General features: G+C 44.2%; 1 protein-coding gene across 1 annotated transcript; it reads left to right on the forward strand.

The window, feature by feature from the left end:
* Nucleotides 1-579: 579 nt before the first annotated feature.
* On the forward strand, nt 580-12638 carry LOC120059578 (eukaryotic translation initiation factor 4B-like). Its single transcript, XM_039008708.1, has 14 exons — nt 580-592; nt 2034-2183; nt 3445-3650; nt 3755-3762; nt 4196-4307; nt 4818-4872; nt 6003-6137; nt 6782-6928; nt 9521-9709; nt 9818-10055; nt 10178-10272; nt 10458-10693; nt 10893-10930; nt 11040-12638. Exons 1-13 carry the CDS (start codon nt 580-582, stop codon nt 10899-10901), a joined length of 1593 nt encoding a protein of 530 aa, XP_038864636.1. The 3' UTR covers nt 10902-10930; nt 11040-12638.
* Nucleotides 12639-20849: the final 8211 nt, after the last annotated feature.

The raw sequence follows: 20849 nt of genomic DNA on the forward strand, positions 1-20849 counted from the left end.
AATACTGGCTTTGTTCTTCAAAAGTTATAAGGCATGGGGAAGCTGTTGCCACAGTAGCTCCAAAAAAGGGGAAGTTTTGAGCAGACAGTCATACTGTAGCCAACACATGTGCATAGTTATTATAATATATGCGTGAACCAAGTAATATTTCCACTTACCTGTTGCTTAATAATGCTTACATATTTTGCAATACTCATCTCATATGTATATTTATTTATTTTATTTAACCTTTAACTTTATTCTGTCCTATTCTACTGTATCATAGTCTATGCTCTTACATTGCTCGTCCAAATAGTTATATATTCTTAATTCCATTCCTTTACTTTAGATTGTGTGTATTGTTCGATATTACTTGTTAGATATTACTGCACTGTTGGAGATAGAAACGCAAGCATTTTGTTACACCCTCATTAATAACTTTTGAAAAACCTCTCATTCCGTCAACTAGGCCTAACCCGCTCTCTAGTGGTGATAGAGTGATCTACACCACTGCAATGCACGAAAACACGATGCGAAGCATGCACGCGGATACTTGTGTGCCCGCGTCTCCATCCAGGATCCAGGAAGTCGTTCTCCAACATGGCGACGACAGGTGAGAATTATGTAAGCTAAATTCTGCATGGGCCAGGTGTAGCCTGCGTGGAGATATGCATTCTTTGGCATCGACAATTTTTTTAGAAAGTGATGGATTCACGGTTTGAAATGCATACTTTTTCCGGGTGTGTCGACCTCACATGCGTTGTGTCAGGAGGGGCTGTATCGTGGCGGACGCTGCGGGGAGGGAGTGGGATGGAACCATGTAAACATCGTACTTTACAGGGTAACGTTATTTTTCCCCGAAGACCAGCTGGTCATTGTGCACAGGAATGATCATGCGCCATCATAGATAGTTTGTTTGGGACTGCGACAGTTGCATACTATTGTAACGACCCTGGGTCGTTACACTATGTTAACACAGTGAGTTATATCTGCCGGGTTTTAGAGGTATGTACCTAAAGTTATATAGACACTTGACCTGACATCTATGTAAACAAACAGTAGACAGCTGGCTAGCCTACGTTGACAGTGTCTGGGGCATGCGTAGTAGACCAGGGTGGGGGGTAGTGTATGTTTTTGGGGTGCGTCAACATCTGATGGAGGAGGGAATTGTGATGGCCTCATTTCACGCTCTTCTGCAAGTCTGTAAAGAGAACATCCACATTCCACACGGTTCTGTGACCCATATGGCGGGCTTGGAATGACCCTTAAAAATCTGTTCTCTGTTAGTCTCTTTGCGGGCTTATTATTTTCCGTCGCAGACTCCCTGCTAAGTGCAACATACCCAAACACTTTTGCCTGATTCAACCCCTTTGGCCCAAAAGCAAGCCACGTTGAGTTGTACAGTACTGGGATGGCCAGGTTACCCGTCCACCATTATTGCTGGAATCATATTGTAAAGGACAGTGTAAAAAAGAAATGATCCAAGCCAACACAATAAGGCCAAAGACAGTATGAATATATGTTACATTTCCTTCTCCAATATAATCCCCGATCACACTTGTAATGTGTAAAAAGAAAAACGTAATGGCGATGTTGGCTAGCTAAACTAATGCGTGGAATCACGTAATCGGGTCTAGAGCCGAACTGCGCATTTGCAACTCAAAAGGCACTCCTTCAAAATAAATTTGTCACTTTCACGAGGTAGGAGTAATAACATGTTCAACTATTTAAGACATTGGCTCGAATCTAGGTTGTGCCTTTAGATTTCGAGGAAAAATCTTCCTTTGAGGTTAATTTTCACTTCTCAAACCCCTGTTTGGTCTGTTTCACAAACGTTCCCGGAAGTCTCGTGATATTGGTCCTCTGGGTTTAAAAGCTATGTGGAAAGGCTTTGGCTTGAGGCAGTTGAACCGGGAGGGAGGGTGGGGGGGGGGGGGGGGGGTGCAGTGCAGCAGCGCAGCAGCAGCACTATCATTTTCCTGTCACAGTGAGTCTTGTCAGAGACTTGCCAAAGAGCTGTTTGACCATGATAAAATGTCATCCTCTCCTCACAGCAGCTAAGAAGAAGGGGAATAAGAAGGTTAAGACCCTATCCCTGACTAACTTCCCGGCAGAGGACAAAGGGGGTAATGCACCCCCAAGTTACCCCCCCACCAAGCCCACTAGCAGCTGGGCTGACGAGACAGATGACCTAGACACAGAGGGTGAGATTCTTCACAAAAAGGATGCATCACCATAGTTATTTTTCTCCTATACGTTGAGTGTTCTCAACCAGGATACATGTTTTTAAGATTTGGCTACTGTAACTCATGTAGGCCCAATCCTGTTCTGTGACATTCATCTCTGGTCAGTACACCTGTGTTTTGGTATTCATAGTCAACGTGTCAGAACAGCATCTGACCCATCTTATCGTAAGGATCCGTACATACCAAGGCAGCATGATCTTAAAAGGGAAATCTGCAGTTCAAACAACGACAAAAATTGCGACCCCGGCACTGTTTTTGGTAACTATCTGAGGATTGGGGCTGGAGAAATGTAACCACTCTCAAATTCATAGACAGAGCTATGCATGCAATGACTCATCATCCATGAGATCAAAACTATACTTTCAACCATGAGGCTATACAGTGTTATACAGTGTTTGTTTACAATTACATTGTTTATAAACAATGGAGTAAAAGTGAAAACTGTAACTAGGCCACTCAGGAACATTCAATGTTGACTTGGTAAGCAACTCCAGTGTATATTTGGCCTTGTGTTTTAGGTTAGTGTGCTGCTGAAAGGTGAATTTGTCTCCCAGTGTCTGTTGGAAAGTAGGCTGAACCAGGTTTTCTTCTAGGATTTTGCCTGTGCTTAGCTCTATTCCGTTTCTTTTTATCCCCCCCAAAAAACTCCCTAGTCTTTGCCAATGACAAGCATACCCATAACATGATGCAGCCACCACCATACTTGAATATTTGAAAAGTGGTACTCAGTTATGTGTTGTGTTGCATTTTCCCCAAACATAACACTTTGTATTCAGAACATAAAGTTCATTTCTTTACCACATTTTTTTGCAGTTTTACGTTAGTGCCTTATTGCAAACATGCATGTTTTGGAATATTTGTATTTTGTACAGGCTTTGTTCTTTTTACTCTAGGTAACTGCAATGTTGTTGACCCATCCTCAGTTTTCTCATATCACAGCCATTAAACTCTGTATCTGTTTTAAAGTCACCATTGGCCTCATGGTGAAATCCCTGAGCGCTTTCCATTAAGGTGTATTGTGTGTAGGCTAGAGACACAAAATCTGAATATAATACATTTTAAATTCAGGCTGTAACACAACACAAAGTCAAGGGGGGTGAATACTTTCTGAAGGCACTGTATATTATTAATTTGAAAGTTAAAATAAATCATGTTCCAATCGTAGATTGGCCCTTTAACATCCAATCCTTCTAATTTATCTCCCTTCTCCTCCCTCCAGTATCCACCTCCTGGCATACAGAGGAGGATATGTACCAGGCCCCAGCCATCAACCGCTCCATCCTGCCCACAGCACCCCGTTCAGCCCGGGAGCCAAACGTTGACCGCTCTCGTATTCCTTGCGGTCCCCCCTACACCGCCTTCCTGGGCAACTTGCCCTACGACGTGACTGAGGACTCCATCAAGGACTTCTTCAGGGGCGTGGGGGTAAGTGCATTTCAAATTTAGCACATGTTTAGCCCTACCCAAAACAACATTTAAGCCTAAATCTGTTGTGTTACACAGTTAATTCCTCTGTGGGTCCTCTGTAGCTCAGTTGGTAGAGCATTGTACTCGCAATGCCAGGATAGTGGGTGCGATTCCCAGGACCACCCGTATGTAAAATGTATGCACGCATGACTGTAAGTCTCTTTGGATTAAAGCATCTGCTGAATGGCATACATTATTATATTATAAAGCCCTCAAACTGAAATCTGGACCTTGAAGGCAGTTCCACTGCTTTTTTTTTCATTCTATCCCTCTAATTAGGGACTGATTTAGACCTGGGACACCAGGTGGGTGCAATTAATTATCAGGCAGAACAGAAAAGCAGCAGTAGTCCGGACCTCGTAGGGTAAGAAGACCCCTGTTATAAAGTATTTGCCAACTTGCTGCTAGTATTTGTTCATCCAAACCCAGACATACTATATCTCTGTTTGACCCTGTCTGTCTGTCTGTCTGTCTGTCTGTCTGTCTGTCTGTCTGTCGATCAGTGCAGTGCGTCTTCCTAGAGAACCCAGTAATCCAGACAGGCTGAAGGGTTTTGGCTATGCTGAGTTTGCTGATGTGGAATCCCTCCTGAGTGCCTTGAGTCTAAACGAAGAGGTTAGTCCATTTTACAAATTGAGCTACAAGGAAAATAGTCAATGAAAACACCAGTCAATAGGTTTAGCTACCAGATGGTGAAACGCCAGTCAATAGGTTTAGCCACCAGATGGTGAAACGCCAGTCAATAGGTTTAGCCACCAGATGGTGAAACGCCAGTCAATAGGTTTAGCCACTAGATGGTGAAACGCCAGTCAATAGGTTTAGCCACCAGATGGTGAAACACCAGTCAATAGGTTTAGCCACCAGATGGTGAAACGCCAGTCAATAGGTTTAGCCACCAGATGGTGAAACGCCAGTCAATAGGTTTAACCACCAGATGGTGAAACACCAGTCAATAGGTTTAGCCACCAGATGGTGAAACACCAGTCAATAGGTTTAGCCACCAGATGGTGAAACGCCAGTCAATAGGTTTAGCCACCAGATGGTGAAACACCAGTCAATAGGTTTAGCCACTAGATGGCATATGTCATCCATTACTTTTTTCATGTTTGCTCTTCCTCCATGCAGAACTTGGGAAACAGAAGGATTCGTGTGGACATTGCAGATCAGTCTAATGACAAAGGTGTGAATCTTATGTTTGTGTAGCTACAGTACAAAAGCTGAAGAACATACATATGTACATCTAGGTACTTTTTTGCTGGTGCTGGAGTTATAGGCGAACTCATGAAAAAGGAAAACGCCACACGATGCTGTTCATGCTCCCAGGTGATTTTGTTGCAACATTTCGACCCTTAGGTCTTCATCAGGCATGCATATCCTAGGTGGGGGTGGAAGGACCTACAGTTGAAGTCGGAGGTTTACATACACTTTAGCCAAATACATTTAAACTTCAGTTTTTCACAATTCCTGACATTTAATCCTAGTAAAAATTCCCTGTCTTAGGTCAGTTAGGCTCACCACTTTTTATTTTAAGAATGTGAGATGTCAGAATAATAGTAGAGAGAATTATTGATTTATTTCAGCTTTTAATTCTTTCATGACATTCCCAGTGGGTCAGAAGTTTACATACACTCAATTAGTATTTGGTAGCATTGCCTTCAAATTGTTTAACTTGGGTCAAATGTTTCAGGTAGCCTTCCACAAGCTTCCCACAATAAGTTGGGTGAATTTTGGCCCATTTCTCCTGATAGAGCTGGTGTAACTGAGTCAGGTCTGTAGACCTCCTTGCTTGCACACGCTTTTCCAGTTCTACCCACAAATTTTCTATGGGATTGAGGTCAGGGCTTTGTTTTACTGTTTTTTTTAACTAGGCAAGTCAGTTAAGAACAAATTCTTATTTACAATGACAGCCTAGGAACAGTGTGTGAACTACCTTGTTCAGGGGCAGAACAACAGATTTTGACCTTGTCAGCTCGTGGATTCAATCTAGCACCCTTTCGGTTACTGGCCCAACGCTCTAACCACTAGGCTACCTGCCGCCCCAGATATTAAGGACCTTCCACCCCCATCTGGGATATACATGCCTGATGAATACCTAAGGGTTGAAATGTTATAACAATAAAATCACCTGGGAGCATGAACAGCAGTGTGCCGTGTTTTCCTTCAGATTTTTAATGTGTAGCTACAGTACCACCTTACACATGTTGGCAGCTTAACTGTAATGTCATTCTAGACACACTCACGCAGTTCAGATTAACTTGATCTGAAGAGTTTCTCCATGTTCTTTCTGACTCGTCTATGTGTCTTTCTCAGGGAGGGATAATCACTCCATGGGGGGTCGGGACAGGGACCGGGGGGGAGACTTTGGCCCAGACAAGACAGACTCTGACTGGAGGGCTCCACAGCCCAGTGGAGGAGAGAGTGACGACGCGCCGCCTCGAAGAGACCGTGCGTACAGTACAGTGGCGGAAAAAGTACCTCATTGTCATACTTGAGTAAAAGTAAAGATACCGTAATAGAAAATGACTCAAGTAAAAGTGAAAGTCACCCAGTAAAATACTACGTGAGTAAAAGTTTTAAAGTATTTGGTTTGAAATGTACTTAAGTATCAACAGTAAATGTATAAATAATTCAAAATTCCTTATATTAAGCAAACCAGACGACATCATTTTCTTTTCTTTTTTATTTACGGATAGCCAGCAGCACACTCCAACACTCAGACATCATTTACAAAAAAAAGCATTTGTGTGTTTGAGTCCACCAGATCAGAGGCAGTAGGGATGATGAGGGATGTTCTCTTGATAAGTGTGTGAATTGGACCATTTTCCTGTCCTGCTAAGCATTCAAAATGTAACGAGTACTTTTGGGTGTCAGGGAAAATGTATGGAGTAAAAAGTACATTATTTTATTTAGGGATGTATTGGAGTAAAAGTTGCCAAAATATAAATAGTAAAGTACAGATACCCCCCAAAAATACTTAACTAGTATTTTTACTTAAGTACTTAACACCACTGGTACAGTATGGGTCTGAAATGGGTCTTTTATGGGGGGAAGAGAGACCCCCTAACCCCTTTGTCTGCTGTTTGCTCCAGGGTCACGGGACCGCTACGAGTCAGACAGGCCCAGAGGAGATGACCGGTACGAGTCAGACAGGCCCAGAGGAGATAACCGGTACGGAGGGGGCCAGGACAGGTACAGGGATCGATATGATGACAGGGATCGCAGAGATGACAGAGGAGGTCAGTTGGAGTACCTGGTCCTGGGCTACTAAACCTGTACATATTCAGCATGTTAGTGAGAAGTCTTATTGAAGTTACCCAGTCACTATGTTTGGCTACAATCATCCTACTTAAAAAGAAAGATAAGGATCCATTGTCAGAAAGATAAGGATCCATTGTCATGCGGATATTTCCACCCAGTAACACTTTTGAATCCATTGCTAAGTTATTGGCTTTTCGCATAGAAACATTATACAAAAGTTGATTCCCTCAGATCAAACAGGGTTTATACCAAACAGGATGTTTTCAGACAATCTCTGCAATTTTTCAATATAACAGTGCTCTACAAAGACATTTTTTGTGTGCACCTAAGTTGAAAAATGTAGCCGCACACAAAGAAATTTAGGAGCGAAATGATACATGTTCGAGGTAATAAAGCTAGAATTTTTTATTTTTCCAGGCGCACTGGAGCTCCTAAATTAAAATTCCAGGGCGCACAACAAAATATTTGTCAGAATAATAGTAGAGAAAAAAATTTATTTCAGCTTTTATTTATTTTATCACATTCCCAGTGGGTCAGAAGTTTACATACACCCAATTAGTATTTGGTAGCATTGCCTTCAAATTGTTTAACTTGGGTCAAACATTTCGGGTAGCCTTCCACAAGCTTCCCACAATAAGTTGGGTGAATTTTGGCCCATTTCTCCAGACAGAGCTGGTGTAACTGAGTCAGGTTTGTAGGCCTCCTTGCTCGCACACGCTTTTTCAGTTCTGCAAACAAATTTTCTATAGGATTGAGGTCAGGCCTTTGTGCTACTCCAATACCTTGACTTTGTTTTCCTTAAGCCATTTTGCCACAGCTTTGGAAGTATGCTTGGGGTCATTGTCCATTTGGAAGACCCATTTGCGACCAAGCTTTAACTTCCTGACTGATGTCTTGAGATGTTTCTTCAATATATTCACATCATTTTCCTTCTCATGATGCCATCTATTTTGTGAAGTCCACCAGTCCCTCCTGCAGCAAAGCACCCCCACAACAGGATGCTGCCACCCCCATGCTTCACGGTTGGGATGGTGTTCTTCGGCTTGCAAGCCTCCCCCTTTTCCCTCCAAACATAACGATGGTCATTATGGCTAAACAGTTCTATTTTTGTTTCATCAGACCAGAGGACATTTCTCCAAAAAGTACGATCTTTGTCCACATGTGCAGTTTCAAACCGTAGTCTGGCTTTTTTATGGCGGTTTTGGAGCAGTGGCTTCTTCCTTGCTGAGCGGCCTTTCAGGCTATGTCGATATAGGACTCGTTTTACTGTGGATATAGATACTTTTGTACCTGTTTCCTCTAGCGTCTTCACAAGGTCCTTTGCTGTTGTTCTGGGATTGATTTGCACTTTTCGCACCAAAGTACGTTCATCTCCAGGAGACAGAACGCGTCTCCTTTCTGAGCGGTATGACGGCTGCGTGGTCCCATGGTGTTTATACTTGCGTACTATTGTTTGTACAGATGAACGTGGTACCTTCAGGCGTTTGGAAATTGCTCCCAAGGATGAACCAGACTTGTGGAGGTCTACAATTTGTTTTCTGAGGTCTTGGCTGATTTCTTTTGATTTTCCCATGATGTCAAGCAAAGAGGCACTGAGTTTGAAGGTAGACCTTGAAATACATCCACAGGTACACCTTCAATTGACTCAAATAATGTCAATTAGCCTATCAGAAGCTTCTAAAGCCATGACATAATTTTCTGGAATTTTCCAAGCTGTTTAAAGGCACAGTCAACTTAGTGTATGTAAACTTCTGACCCACTGGAATTGTGATAGAGTGAAATAATCTGTCTGTAAACAATTGTTGGATAAATTACTTGTCTTGCACCTAGTAGATGTCCTAACCGACTTGCCAAAACTATAGTTTGTTAACAAGAAATTTGTGGAGTGGTTGAAATACACTTAGGTTGGAGTCATTAAAACTCGTATGTAAACTTTCGACTGTGTTACTAAGATTGGTGTATTTATTCCATGCCCTGCCAATTTCACTTCCATCCAACTTTTTAAATAAAATGAATGGCCCACTCTCCAACTTTATTTGGAATGGAAAGACCTCTAGAGTCAAATTGACTGTTTTACACTTGCTACATTCCTGACAGAAATGTCACATCTCTGTTGGAGATGCAAAAAGCACAACGGAACCCTATTACATGTGCTGGTCCTGTGACTAACATCTTTTAGGCATAATGTATGTGCTATCATTTCATTGTGTCTAGGAATTTACATCCATCCATCTCCACGATTTATGTCTGTTGGGAAATGTAAATATTGGTGATCAATATCAGAGAAAGTTTTGAAATCTAGGTCTAATTGATGCCAAACAATGTTTACCTATCCAATGGAAAGCCTCATGCTCACCACCAATACCAAACTGGAGGGTTGACTATCTAGTAACATCCCTTTAGATTTGGTATATTATAAAGTTAAACAAAAACTGAAAATATTTGACAAACTTTGGAAAATATATGTTGATCTCATTAGACTGTTTTGTATAGTGGGTGTTGTGTTTTTGTTATGTTGTTTGTGAAGTCTTGTTGTATGACTAATATTGTATTTTTGCCGCTTCCCTCAGGTAGTTTTGACTGTCGTGGTGGTGGTGGTCGCAGGGCATTTGGCACTGGTTACAGGCGTGATGAGGGAGGACAGGATGGCTACCGGCAAGATGGCTACCGACAGGATGACTACCGGGGTAGTAGGGATCGCTATGGTGACCGTGGTGGTGACCGATACGAGAGACGGGAGGAAAGCCGTTGTGACCGAGGTGAGAAAGTTTTAAATAAAATTGTCATTCTTAATGTGCACTGGCCCAGTCACACAGTACCAGGGTGTACATTAAAACCTCTCTGCTTTTTATCTCCTCTATGGTCAGACCCAGGTGCTGTGGAGAGGCCCAAGTTGATCCTGAAACCCCGTAGCCTACCTAAAGAGGTGGAGCAGAGCAGCGACCCGTCTGCCCCCTCGGACAGGGCTGCCTCCATCTTCGGTGAGGCCAAGCCAGTGGACACGGCTGCCAAGGAGAGAGAGATGGAGGAGAGGCTGAAGAGGGAACAGGAAAAACTGCAGCGACAGCTAGAAGACAGAATCACAGACCGCAAGCCCAGAGAGAGGTATGTTACGAAAGGGAAGAAGAGCATAGGCTAACATGAGGAAATGGAGTATGTCTGTAGAATAAACTTCATATATACTGTGTTATGTTATCTTTGACTCATTGATCCTGACCATCCCTCAGGCACCCCAGCTGGCGCAGTGAGGACCAACCTGCAGGACGCTCTCGGACTGGCAGTGAGTCTTCCCAACCAGGCAGCCGTGACCAATCTGGCAGAGGTGAGCAATTCACTGGTTATGATGGGTAATTGAGTCAGCGACGATATCAGTACTGTAGTTACTTAGACACCTTCAGAGGGTAATATTGGGGTTTAAGCAGGGTCCTTTCCCAGGGTTGGTATAAAAGCAGGACACTCATTTCCTGTTGGACATTTGTTGACATATTCTTCCTCTCAAATTCCCAGCCTCCAAGCGCAGGGAGAGCGAGCGCTCGGTGGACAGTGGGCGTGAAGAGGAGCCCTCCTCCCCTGTGACCAAGCCCTCCCCTCCCAGACAAGACAGTCCGCCCCTAAAGGTGGTGCTCGCTCCACCTCCCAAGGAGAACGCCTGGGCCAAGAGGACCACGCCCGTTGGGGGCTCCAGTGAGGGCGAGGCCCGGCTACCGTCTCCCCCAGCAATGACACACCCCACAGCTCACCAGGTTAGAGGTCATCCCGTAGATTAACTCTATAGTACACCTCACCCTACAATCCACAGGCCCCTAACACCTAGAACAAGGTTGCCCAACCCTATTTGTTTGTTATTCTAGCAATCCACCTAACTGAAGGTAGTTTTATTGCACCTAACTGAAGGTAGTTTTATTGACATCTGTCCTTTTTTGTTTTTTCTCGCTCCTCTAGCTTAGCTGATGATGAAGTGCCTCAGGCAGATAAAGAAGGTAAGCATTGATTGCTGACAAACTGAATGTAACTGCTATATTCAGGTTTTAGGGATTTTCAAACATTTCGATTGAAAAACGGATCTACTTTTTCCCCAATTCTCTTCAGAGGTCGATCGCAGGGAATAGATACAGTATGCAGCCTTGATATAATGGACGCAGACCCACATGACAATATGGAGGACAATACATAGGGAGGGTGAATGAAAGAAGTGAAGAAGATGGAAGATGCAAAGAATGAGGTCTGCCTAGCAACCTGGCTGGAGCAGCTCTACAGCTCCCTTCCTGCTAACCTGCTCAAGGAGAAACCCACCCCACTGCCGGCTGGCTGCACCTTCAAGACTGGACCTAAACATAGAGAAATACTCATCTGTGTACCAGTCTTTTTAGCTAACGTTCCACTTCTTGCCACTCCTGACAATTTGCCAAATCTTTGGCAAGGAGTGGTATGTAATATATCTAAACAGAGACAGCAACCAGGCTAGAGAAATGCTGGATGGGTTTTTAATAAGGTTGAATTTAAGTCATTATAAAAATAAAAAAATGTAAAAGGTGGGGTTGAGAAATGTATAGCTACGTGCGTGTTGACCACCCGCCAGTCTAGATGCTGGACTATGGAGGCTCTCTGAGCCCTAAACCTGGTTATACTAATGCTGGAGCCAGTCTAGATGCTGGACTATGGAGGCTCTCTGAGCTCTAAACCTGGTTATACTAATGCTGGAGCCAGTCTAGATGCTGGACTATGGAGGCTCTCTGAGCCCTAAACCTGGTTATACTAATGCTGGAGCCAGTCTAGATGCTGGACTATGGAGGCTCTCTGAGCCCTAAACCTGGCTATACTAATGCTGGAGCCAGTCTAGATGCTGGACTATGGAGGCTCTCTGAGCCCTAAACCTGGTTATACTAATGCTGGAGCCAGTCTAGATGCTGGACTATGGAGGCTCTCTGAGCCCTAAACCTGGTTATACTAATGCTGGAGCGCCTATCTCAGAGGGACAGACAGGAGTTTTAAATAAAAGAAAAGACAGGAAAAGTCCCCTGTTTTAGGGGGCTTTTGCTGACATAAGTTAACCATTTTTTTACTATGAGGAATGCGATGTTTGTGTTTCTCTGATCATCATCTGTAGCAGTCATTAACTGGATCTTTTTAGCCACTGTCCCAATACACCACCAATGGCTTCCTGCTTCCTCTCCAGAAAGGAACCGCTTCCTTCCTTCCGCCTCATCCGAAGCTGCCTGAAAGTCATCGTCTGGCAACCATGTCATGAAAAAATAGTGTGAACTGTGTCCTAAACGTATTGGAGGCATGATCTTCACTCACTCTTATCCATGGGCCACGTGTTGACTGGATTTTAATGCAGAGGGTGTTTTAACATTGTATGTACTGTATGTAACCCCACAATCACAAGTGAAGAAGCACAGCTCAATAAATGTTTCTGGATGTTTGTTTCTCTATGTAACATGCATGGCTGTGGAACCAGACTCATGTGGTTCTTTAAGCCATGGGAATGTCGAGATGCATTTAATCAACTCCATATGGGTAGGTCACAGAGTGGGAGAGATTTACCAAATTGGATGTAAGGAATGTATTTTATGGTATGCCACTGCTAAATTATGCAGTTTTGATTTTCTGAATCTTAACCCCTCACATCACAGCTTAAAGCATGAATCACCCATTTTTCAGTTTCTACTGTCGAACTGGGCTATAAGTTTCTCTGTCACATTTTAGGTTCTCTTGTTCACTTCAAATAGATGAAAATACAATATTTGACTATTGATCTTGTAATATCCTGTATATCCTAACCACCCCTTCCACCACACCCCTGACCCCTGTGACCTTAAGCTGGGTTTTGGCCCAGGTTGTAACCTGGGCCATTCAGTTTTCCACTTCAGAACGCTGATGGGAAACAGGCATTGCTGTGTAACTGAGGAGAGAGGGAGCGATGGGAGTAAGCTGTAGTCTGAGGATGGCGTGGGTCCTGAGGCATATACTGTAGTCTGAGGGTGGGGAGGGGGGTCCTGAGGCATATACTGTAGTCTGAGGGTGGGGAGGGGGGTCCTGAGGCATATACTGTAGTCTGAGGGTCCTGAGGCATATACTGTAGTCTGAGGGTGGGGAGGGGGGTCCTGAGGCATATACTGTAGTCTGAGGATGGGGAGGGTCCTGAGGCATATACTGTAGTCTGAGGGTGGGGAGGGGGGTCCTGAGGCATATACTGTAGTCTGAGGATGGCGTGGGTCCTGAGGCATATACTGTAGTCTGAGGATGGCGTGGGTCCTGAGGCATATACTGTAGTCTGAGGATGGGGAGGGTCCTGAGGCATATACTGTAGTCTGAGGATGGCGTGGGTCCTGAGGCATATACTGTAGTCTGAGGATGGCGTGGGTCCTGAGGCATATACTGTAGTCTGAGGATAGGGAGGGTCCTGAGGAGTATACTGTAGTCTGAGGATGGCGTGGGTCCTGAGGCATATACTGTAGTCTGAGGATGGCGTGGGTCCTGAGGAGTATACTGTAGTCTGAGGATGGCGTGGGTCCTGAGGCATATACTGTAGTCTGAGGATGGCGTGGGTCCTGAGGCATATACTGTAGTCTGAGGGTGGCGTGGGTCCTGAGGCATATACTGTAGTCTGAGGGTGGGGAGGGGGGTCCTGAGGCATATACTGTAGTCTGAGGGTGGGGAGGGGGGTCCTGAGGCATATACTGTAGTCTGAGGATGGCGTGGGTCCTGAGGCATATACTGTAGTCTGAGGATGGCGTGGGTCCTGAGGCATATACTGTAGTCTGAGGATGGCGTGGGTCCTGAGGCATATACTGTAGTCTGAGGATGGGGAGGGGGGTCCTGAGGCATATACTGTAGTCTGAGGGTGGGGAGGGGGGTCCTGAGGCATATACTGTAGTCTGAGGATGGCGTGGGTCCTGAGGCATATACTGTAGTCTGAGGATGGCGTGGGTCCTGAGGCATATACTGTAGTCTGAGGATGGGGAGGGTCCTGAGGCATATACTGTAGTCTGAGGATGGCGTGGGTCCTGAGGCATATACTGTAGTCTGAGGATGGCGTGGGTCCTGAGGCATATACTGTAGTCTGAGGATGGGGAGGGTCCTGAGGAGTATACTGTAGTCTGAGGATGGCGTGGGTCCTGAGGCATATACTGTAGTCTGAGGATGGGGAGGGTCCTGAGGAGTATACTGTAGTCTGAGGATGGCGTGGGTCCTGAGGCATATACTGTAGTCTGAGGATGGCGTGGGTCCTGAGGCATATACTGTAGTCTGAGGGTGGCGTGGGTCCTGAGGCATATACTGTAGTCTGAGGGTGGGGAGGGGGGTCCTGAGGCATATACTGTAGTCTGAGGGTGGGGAGGGGGGTCCTGAGGCATATACTGTAGTCTGAGGATGGCGTGGGTCCTGAGGCATATACTGTAGTCTGAGGATGGGGAGGGGGGTCCTGAGGCATATACTGTAGTCTGAGGATGGCGTGGGTCCTGAGGCATATACTGTAGTCTGAGGGTGGGGAGGGGGGTCCTGAGGCATATACTGTAGTCTGAGGATGGCGTGGGTCCTGAGGCATATACTGTAGTCTGAGGATGGCGTGGGTCCTGAGGCATATACTGTAGTCTGAGGATGGGGAGGGTCCTGAGGCATATACTGTAGTCTGAGGATGGCGTGGGTCCTGAGGCATATACTGTAGTCTGAGGATGGCGTGGGTCCTGAGGCATATACTGTAGTCTGAGGATGGGGAGGGTCCTGAGGAGTATACTGTAGTCTGAGGATGGCGTGGGTCCTGAGGCATATACTGTAGTCTGAGGATGGGGAGGGTCCTGAGGAGTATACTGTAGTCTGAGGATGGCGTGGGTCCTGAGGCATATACTGTAGTCTGAGGATGGCGTGGGTCCTGAGGCATATACTGTAGTCTGAGGGTGGCGTGGGTCCTGAGGCATATACTGTAGTCTGAGGGTGGGGAGGGGGGTCCTGAGGCATATACTGTAGTCTGAGGGTGGGGAGGGGGGTCCTGAGGCATATACTGTAGTCTGAGGATGGCGTGGGTCCTGAGGCATATACTGTAGTCTGAGGATGGCGTGGGTCCTGAGGCATATACTGTAGTCTGAGGGTGGGGAGGGGAGTCCTGAGGCATATACTGTAGTCTGAGGATGGCGTGGGTCCTGAGGCATATACTGTAGTCTGAGGGTGGGGAGGGGGGTCCTGAGGCATATACTATAGTCTGAGGATGGCGTGGGTCCTGAGGCATATACTGTAGTCTGAGGGTGGGGAGGTGGGTCCTGAGGAGTATATTGTAGCCTTGGGGTGGTCCTGAAGAGTATACTGTAGTCTGGGGGGGTTCTGGGGAGTATACTGTAGTCTGAGGGGGGTTCCTGAGGAGTATACTGTAGTCTGAGGGGGGGTCCTGAGTATACTGTAGTCTGAGGGAGGATCTTGAGGAGTATACTGTAGTCTGAGGGGGGGGGGTTCCTGAGGAGTATACTGTAGTTTGAGGGGAGGGGGGGCTCCTGGGGAGTATATTGTAGTCGGAGGTCCTGAGGAGTTTACTGTTATCGGAGGGGGGGGGGGGTGGTTCCTTAGGAGTGTACTGTAGTCTGATGGAGGGGAGGGGGTTCCTTAGGAGTATACTGTAGTTGGAGGAGGTGGTGTCCTGAGGAGTATATAGTAGCCTGGGGGGGATTCTGAGGAGTATACTGTAGTCTGCGGAGGGGGGTGACAGTCTGAGGCTGGAACAGCTGCATGTGCTCTGAGTAACTGTTTAACTTGACATTTTACCAGCATCTCTTCCTGCTTGTCTCCCATATGGTCTATTCCTGTACATGGAGGCAGGCAGGCCCCTCTGCCCCCAGGGGAAATCTACATTTCCTGTCCAGGGGGGATTCCCGGGCTGTGTTCAGTCAAGGTTAAGGGTGGTCAGTAATGGCCTCAGATCTGAATTCAAGGGTCAATTGAAGGAATTTTATAAGGTAATAAGCTCACCACAGCTGTGAGGAGTCACAGTTTAACTTTATTCCCACAAAATCAACTTTAATTATCATTTTTGAATGTGACACTATCCAATCTCCCACCTCTATAACAGCCAATGATTTGGGATTCACACACACAAACAAAAAGTTAAACTCTTAATAGGGATGTTTTGTCTTTGAAGTTTCCTATTTAACACATTCCATCGCCTGTTCTTTCCTATTTCCTCTTGTGTTTTCCATGACTACAACCTTTTGACGCTATGTTTTATGTCCGGCCTTTGTGTCTGGGGGCATAGAATTGTCCAAAGTAACCAACTGACGACAATCCTACATTTGAGGATTGATTGATACATTACGTGGCCAAAAGTACCGGTATTTGCACACCTGCTCATCGAACATCTCATTCCAAAATGATGGGCATTAATATGGAGTTGGATTCCCCTTTACTGCTATAACAGCCTCCATTCTTCTGGGAAGGCTTTCCACCAGATGTTTGAACGTAGCTGATTAACTGATTCTTAGTCATTAAATGGATAGTTCACCCAAATGACACATTGAAATATTGTTTTCCTTACTTTGTAAGCAGTTTATGGACAAGGTATCACAGCAATCCATGCTTTGGTTGTGTTTACATGGCCGACTGTTTCAAATGCTAACTTTTTAGCATTTGTGGCCCACATCCAATGCCAGTCGATGGTACCTATATTAGCATTTTCACGCTTAATGTCTAAATCATCCATAATGAACTTCTTTGAGTTACACGGTCCATTTTTAGAGACTTTAGGATGATTTGGACATGACATGCATAAACTATTCCTTTAAATATAACCAGCTTTCACATAGCCTTTTACTAGGAGCAACCTTCCTAAAGTGAAGATGTTTGTAAGGCCCAAATATTGTACTTGAATATACAGCACATTTTGTTTGTGATTAGCTTATTACTTTGGTCTTGTGGTCTGTGATATGGACCATGTTTTTGTTCTTCCTGTTTAGGGATCATGCCCACACTTGGTGCAAATCTGTCCTTGCCCATAGAGATAGATAGATGGCTCTAGTGCCCAAAAGCCTGTTTTAGCATGGGCAGCACCATTGAGGATTTTTACCATTTTGAAGTCGTCAGCTTAGTGGGACTTCCTATGGGTTAAGGAAGAATCACATAATTCTATCCAGATCAGAAGGAGGGATCTGCCAATAAATTATACTCATGAGAAAATGTTTCATAACTGCAGGTTGCAGTCTCCAACCTTTATACCTGTTCAAACAACACACTCTAGGTGGTAATATGCACTCTTTCAGTTTGTTTACCAACTCATAGAAGTAGTAGAAGAAGAAAATTGTCTACATCAAAATGGAGATGGCCTCAATTGATTCTGCCCTCACAGACGCCATAATGGGGCAGATACAATGATGTGATGTTTATCTAAGTCTATGGGTTTACCATATACAGAAAATAGAGTTATATTTGAATTGATGCTTAAATGTATGTTTGGAAATAGAAAGCCACCAACAAGTGGTAGGTAATGGGAGGGGACTCTTAACAAAATAATCACTTTTCTAGCTTTGAGAATGTGGCTCATTTATTTACATCAATGCATAAAGACAAAGGAAGTAAAACACAGTTAATATTAATAAATCATATACATTGTAGTGAAAATAAATCTTTATCCCAGAGTTCTGTGACCTCTGACATCATCACAATAAAAGTATGGTATATTTCTATCACAAAAAGCACATGTTCAGCTTAATTAAAACACATTTTCCCAGCTAAAAAAGGACTATATATATTAAGTGCCAAATAAAATAACAGGGTAGACGTTTTCTTCTTAAATCAGCCATAAATCCCCTTGTAACAGAGGGAATGGGAGCTTGATGTGTGCAACAGAGAGTGGCAATTGAATGCAAGATTCACCCCCCAAAAATGAAATTTCTAGCATGTCTATCTATGGGTAACAGGATTGATGTGTTATGCTCGACCCGCTCCGTTTTTTGATGTGTTATGCTCGACCCGCTCCGTTTTCCACCACAAAACACCAGAAAATGGCCAAAAAAAGTACAACCAGTTCACCTGCTTATACACTATGATTTCACTATTAGATGTTCAGTGTTTCTTTTGAAAAAATATTTATTTAGTTTCATATTAATACGATAGTTCGGTGCATGTAACAGGGTTGACCTTAAAATGAGGGACAGACGTAAATGAATCACTAATCACAATAAATAAATAATCTTCCAAAATGACTTTGTCAAAGCAACAAAATAACGAGGGCTTTACAATGAAGGTGAAACTTGGAGACATTTAGGAATTAAGTGGGTTAAAATCTTACTGGAAGTGACACAGGGTTGACTGGGTGAAATGTCAAAATGCTGCATTTTGCCACTTTAGCAAGCCTTTATTCATATAAAAAAATCTGATTTATAGAATGTTCCATGTGTCTACAATGAGTGTACAAAAACATTAAGAAACCTGCTTTTTCCATGACATAGACTGACCAGGTGAATACAGGTGAAAGCTATGATCCTAATGTGTTGCACCCGATGTCACAGGAAGGCCAAAAAGATAATCAAGCACAGCAACCACTCGAGCCATTGCCTGTTCACCTCGCGATCATCCAGAAGGCGAGATCAATATGGGTGCATCAAAGCTGGAACTGAAAAACAGCTTCTATCTCAAGGCCATCAGACTGTTAAATAGCCATCACTAGCACAGAGAGGCTGCTGCCTATAGACATACAGTTGCAAGAAAAAGTTTGTGAACCCTTTGGAATTACCTGGATTTCTGCATTGATTACTCGTAAAATGTGGTCTGATCTTCATCTAAGTCACAATAATAGACAAACACAATCTGACTAAACTAAAGACACACAAACAGTTGTACTTTTCAAATTTTTATTGAAGACATTGAGTAATCATTCACAGTGCAGGCTGGAAAAAGTAAGTGAACCCTTGAATTTAGTAACTTGTAGATCCTCCTTTAGCAGCAACCAACCTCCACCAAATGTTTCCTGTAGCTGCTTAGAAGACTTGCACAACGTTGAGGAGGAATTTTTAACCATTCCTCCCTACCAATCTGTATCAGTTCATTAGTATTTCTGGGTTGTCTTGATTGCACAGCCCTCTTCAGGTCATGCCACAGCATCTCAATTGGGTTAAGGTCAGGACTCTGACTTGGCCATTCCAAAACACAAATCTTATTCCTTTTCAGCCATTCTTTAGTTGATTTACTTGTGTGCTTTGGGTCATTGTCTTGTTGCATCACCCTTAAGCTTGAGGTCATGCCCTGACATTCTCCTGTAAAATGTCTTGATACACTTTTGAATTTATTGTTCCCTCAATGATTGCAAGGTGTCCAGGCCCTGAGGCAGCAAAGCAGCCGCAAACCATGATGCTCCCTCCTCCATGCTTCACAGTTGGGATGAGGTTTTGGTGTTGGTGTGCAATGACCTTTTTCCTCCATAAAGCATTGTGCATTTTTCCCAAAAAGTTCAACTTTTGTCTCATCTGTCCACAGCAACATTTTCCCAGAAGCTTTGTGGAACATCCAGGTGGTCTTTGGCAAACTTGAGACATTCCGCAATGTTGTTTTTTTAGACAGCAGTGGTTTCCTTCATGGTGTCCATCCATGAACACCATAGTTGTTCAGTGTTTTTCTGATAGTGGACACCTGAACACAGACTTTCGTTGTTTGTAGAGTGTTCTGGAGGTCTTTTGCTGTTACCCTTGGGTTCTTCCTCACCTCTTTCAGGATTACGCATTGTGCTCTTGGAGTGATCTTTGCAGGACGCCCACTCCTAAGGAGAGTAGCAACAGTCCTGAATCTTCTCCATTTGTAGACAATTTGTCTCACCGTGGATTGATGAACACCAAGGTCTTTAGCAATGCTTTTGTAACCTTTTCCAGCTTTGTGCATCTCTATAATGCGTCTTCTAAGATCCTGTGAAAGTTGTTGGGATTGAGGCCTGGTTCACACTAACCAATCTTTCTGGAGAAGAACAGATGTGTCAGTAACCAGGCTTTGTGTGCCTTTATTTAAAGGGCAGGGCACCTGTGCAATCCACACCTCCAATCTCATCTCCTTAATTGAAACACATGACTCCAAATAGCTTTTGTAGAAGTCGTTAACACAGAGGTTCACTTACTTTTTCCAGCCTGCACTGTGAATGATTACTCAATGTCTTCAATAAAAATGTGAAAAGTACATCTGTTTGTGTGTTATTAGTTTAGCCAGATTGTGTTTGTCTATTATTGTGACTTAGATGAAGATCAGACCACATTTTATGTGTAATCAATGCAGAAATCCAGGTAATTCCAAAGGGTTCACAAACTTTCTTGCAACTGTAGACTTAACTGGCCACTTTAACAACTGGAACACTAGTCACTTTAATAATGTTTACATATCTTGCATTACTCAGATGAACTTGTGGGTACCATAAAAAGGGTATACACGAGTTCATCTGACTCCTGGGAAGTAGATAATGGGCCTCATTGCCAAAATCCCAATGTATCCCTTTAAAAGGCAAACTCTTGATGTGCCTCCAAAACCCCCTCTCACTCCACTCCCCTTTCCTCTCTCTCTCCCCTCCTCTTACCCCCTCCCCTACCCCAACTCTCTTTCCCTAATCCCCCCACCCCAACTTTCTTTCCCTAACCCCCACCTACCCCCAACTCTCTTGCACTAACCCCCTCCTCCCACCCCTCCAGTTGTCCCACCCCATTTGTGTGTTTACAGCTGAACCTCCCTGCTTTAACCACAGTAAAATGAACTCCTGTTAATCAACTTAGTCCTTAGATCCTGTGTGGAGCAGACTGATCACAGGGAGAATGTTTGGATAAAGCATGAGGATCTAGAGCTGGGCTTCCAGACACGTAGTACTGGTTATCAAAGTATACCAAAGTTAACAGAGGTCGTTGGAGCCAGAATACTGCATTCATTTCATAATCAGATCAGTTACAGTGA

This window comes from Salvelinus namaycush, chromosome 14 (genome assembly GCF_016432855.1).
Source record: "Salvelinus namaycush isolate Seneca chromosome 14, SaNama_1.0, whole genome shotgun sequence".
In the NCBI taxonomy this organism is placed as follows: Eukaryota; Metazoa; Chordata; class Actinopteri; order Salmoniformes; family Salmonidae; genus Salvelinus; species Salvelinus namaycush.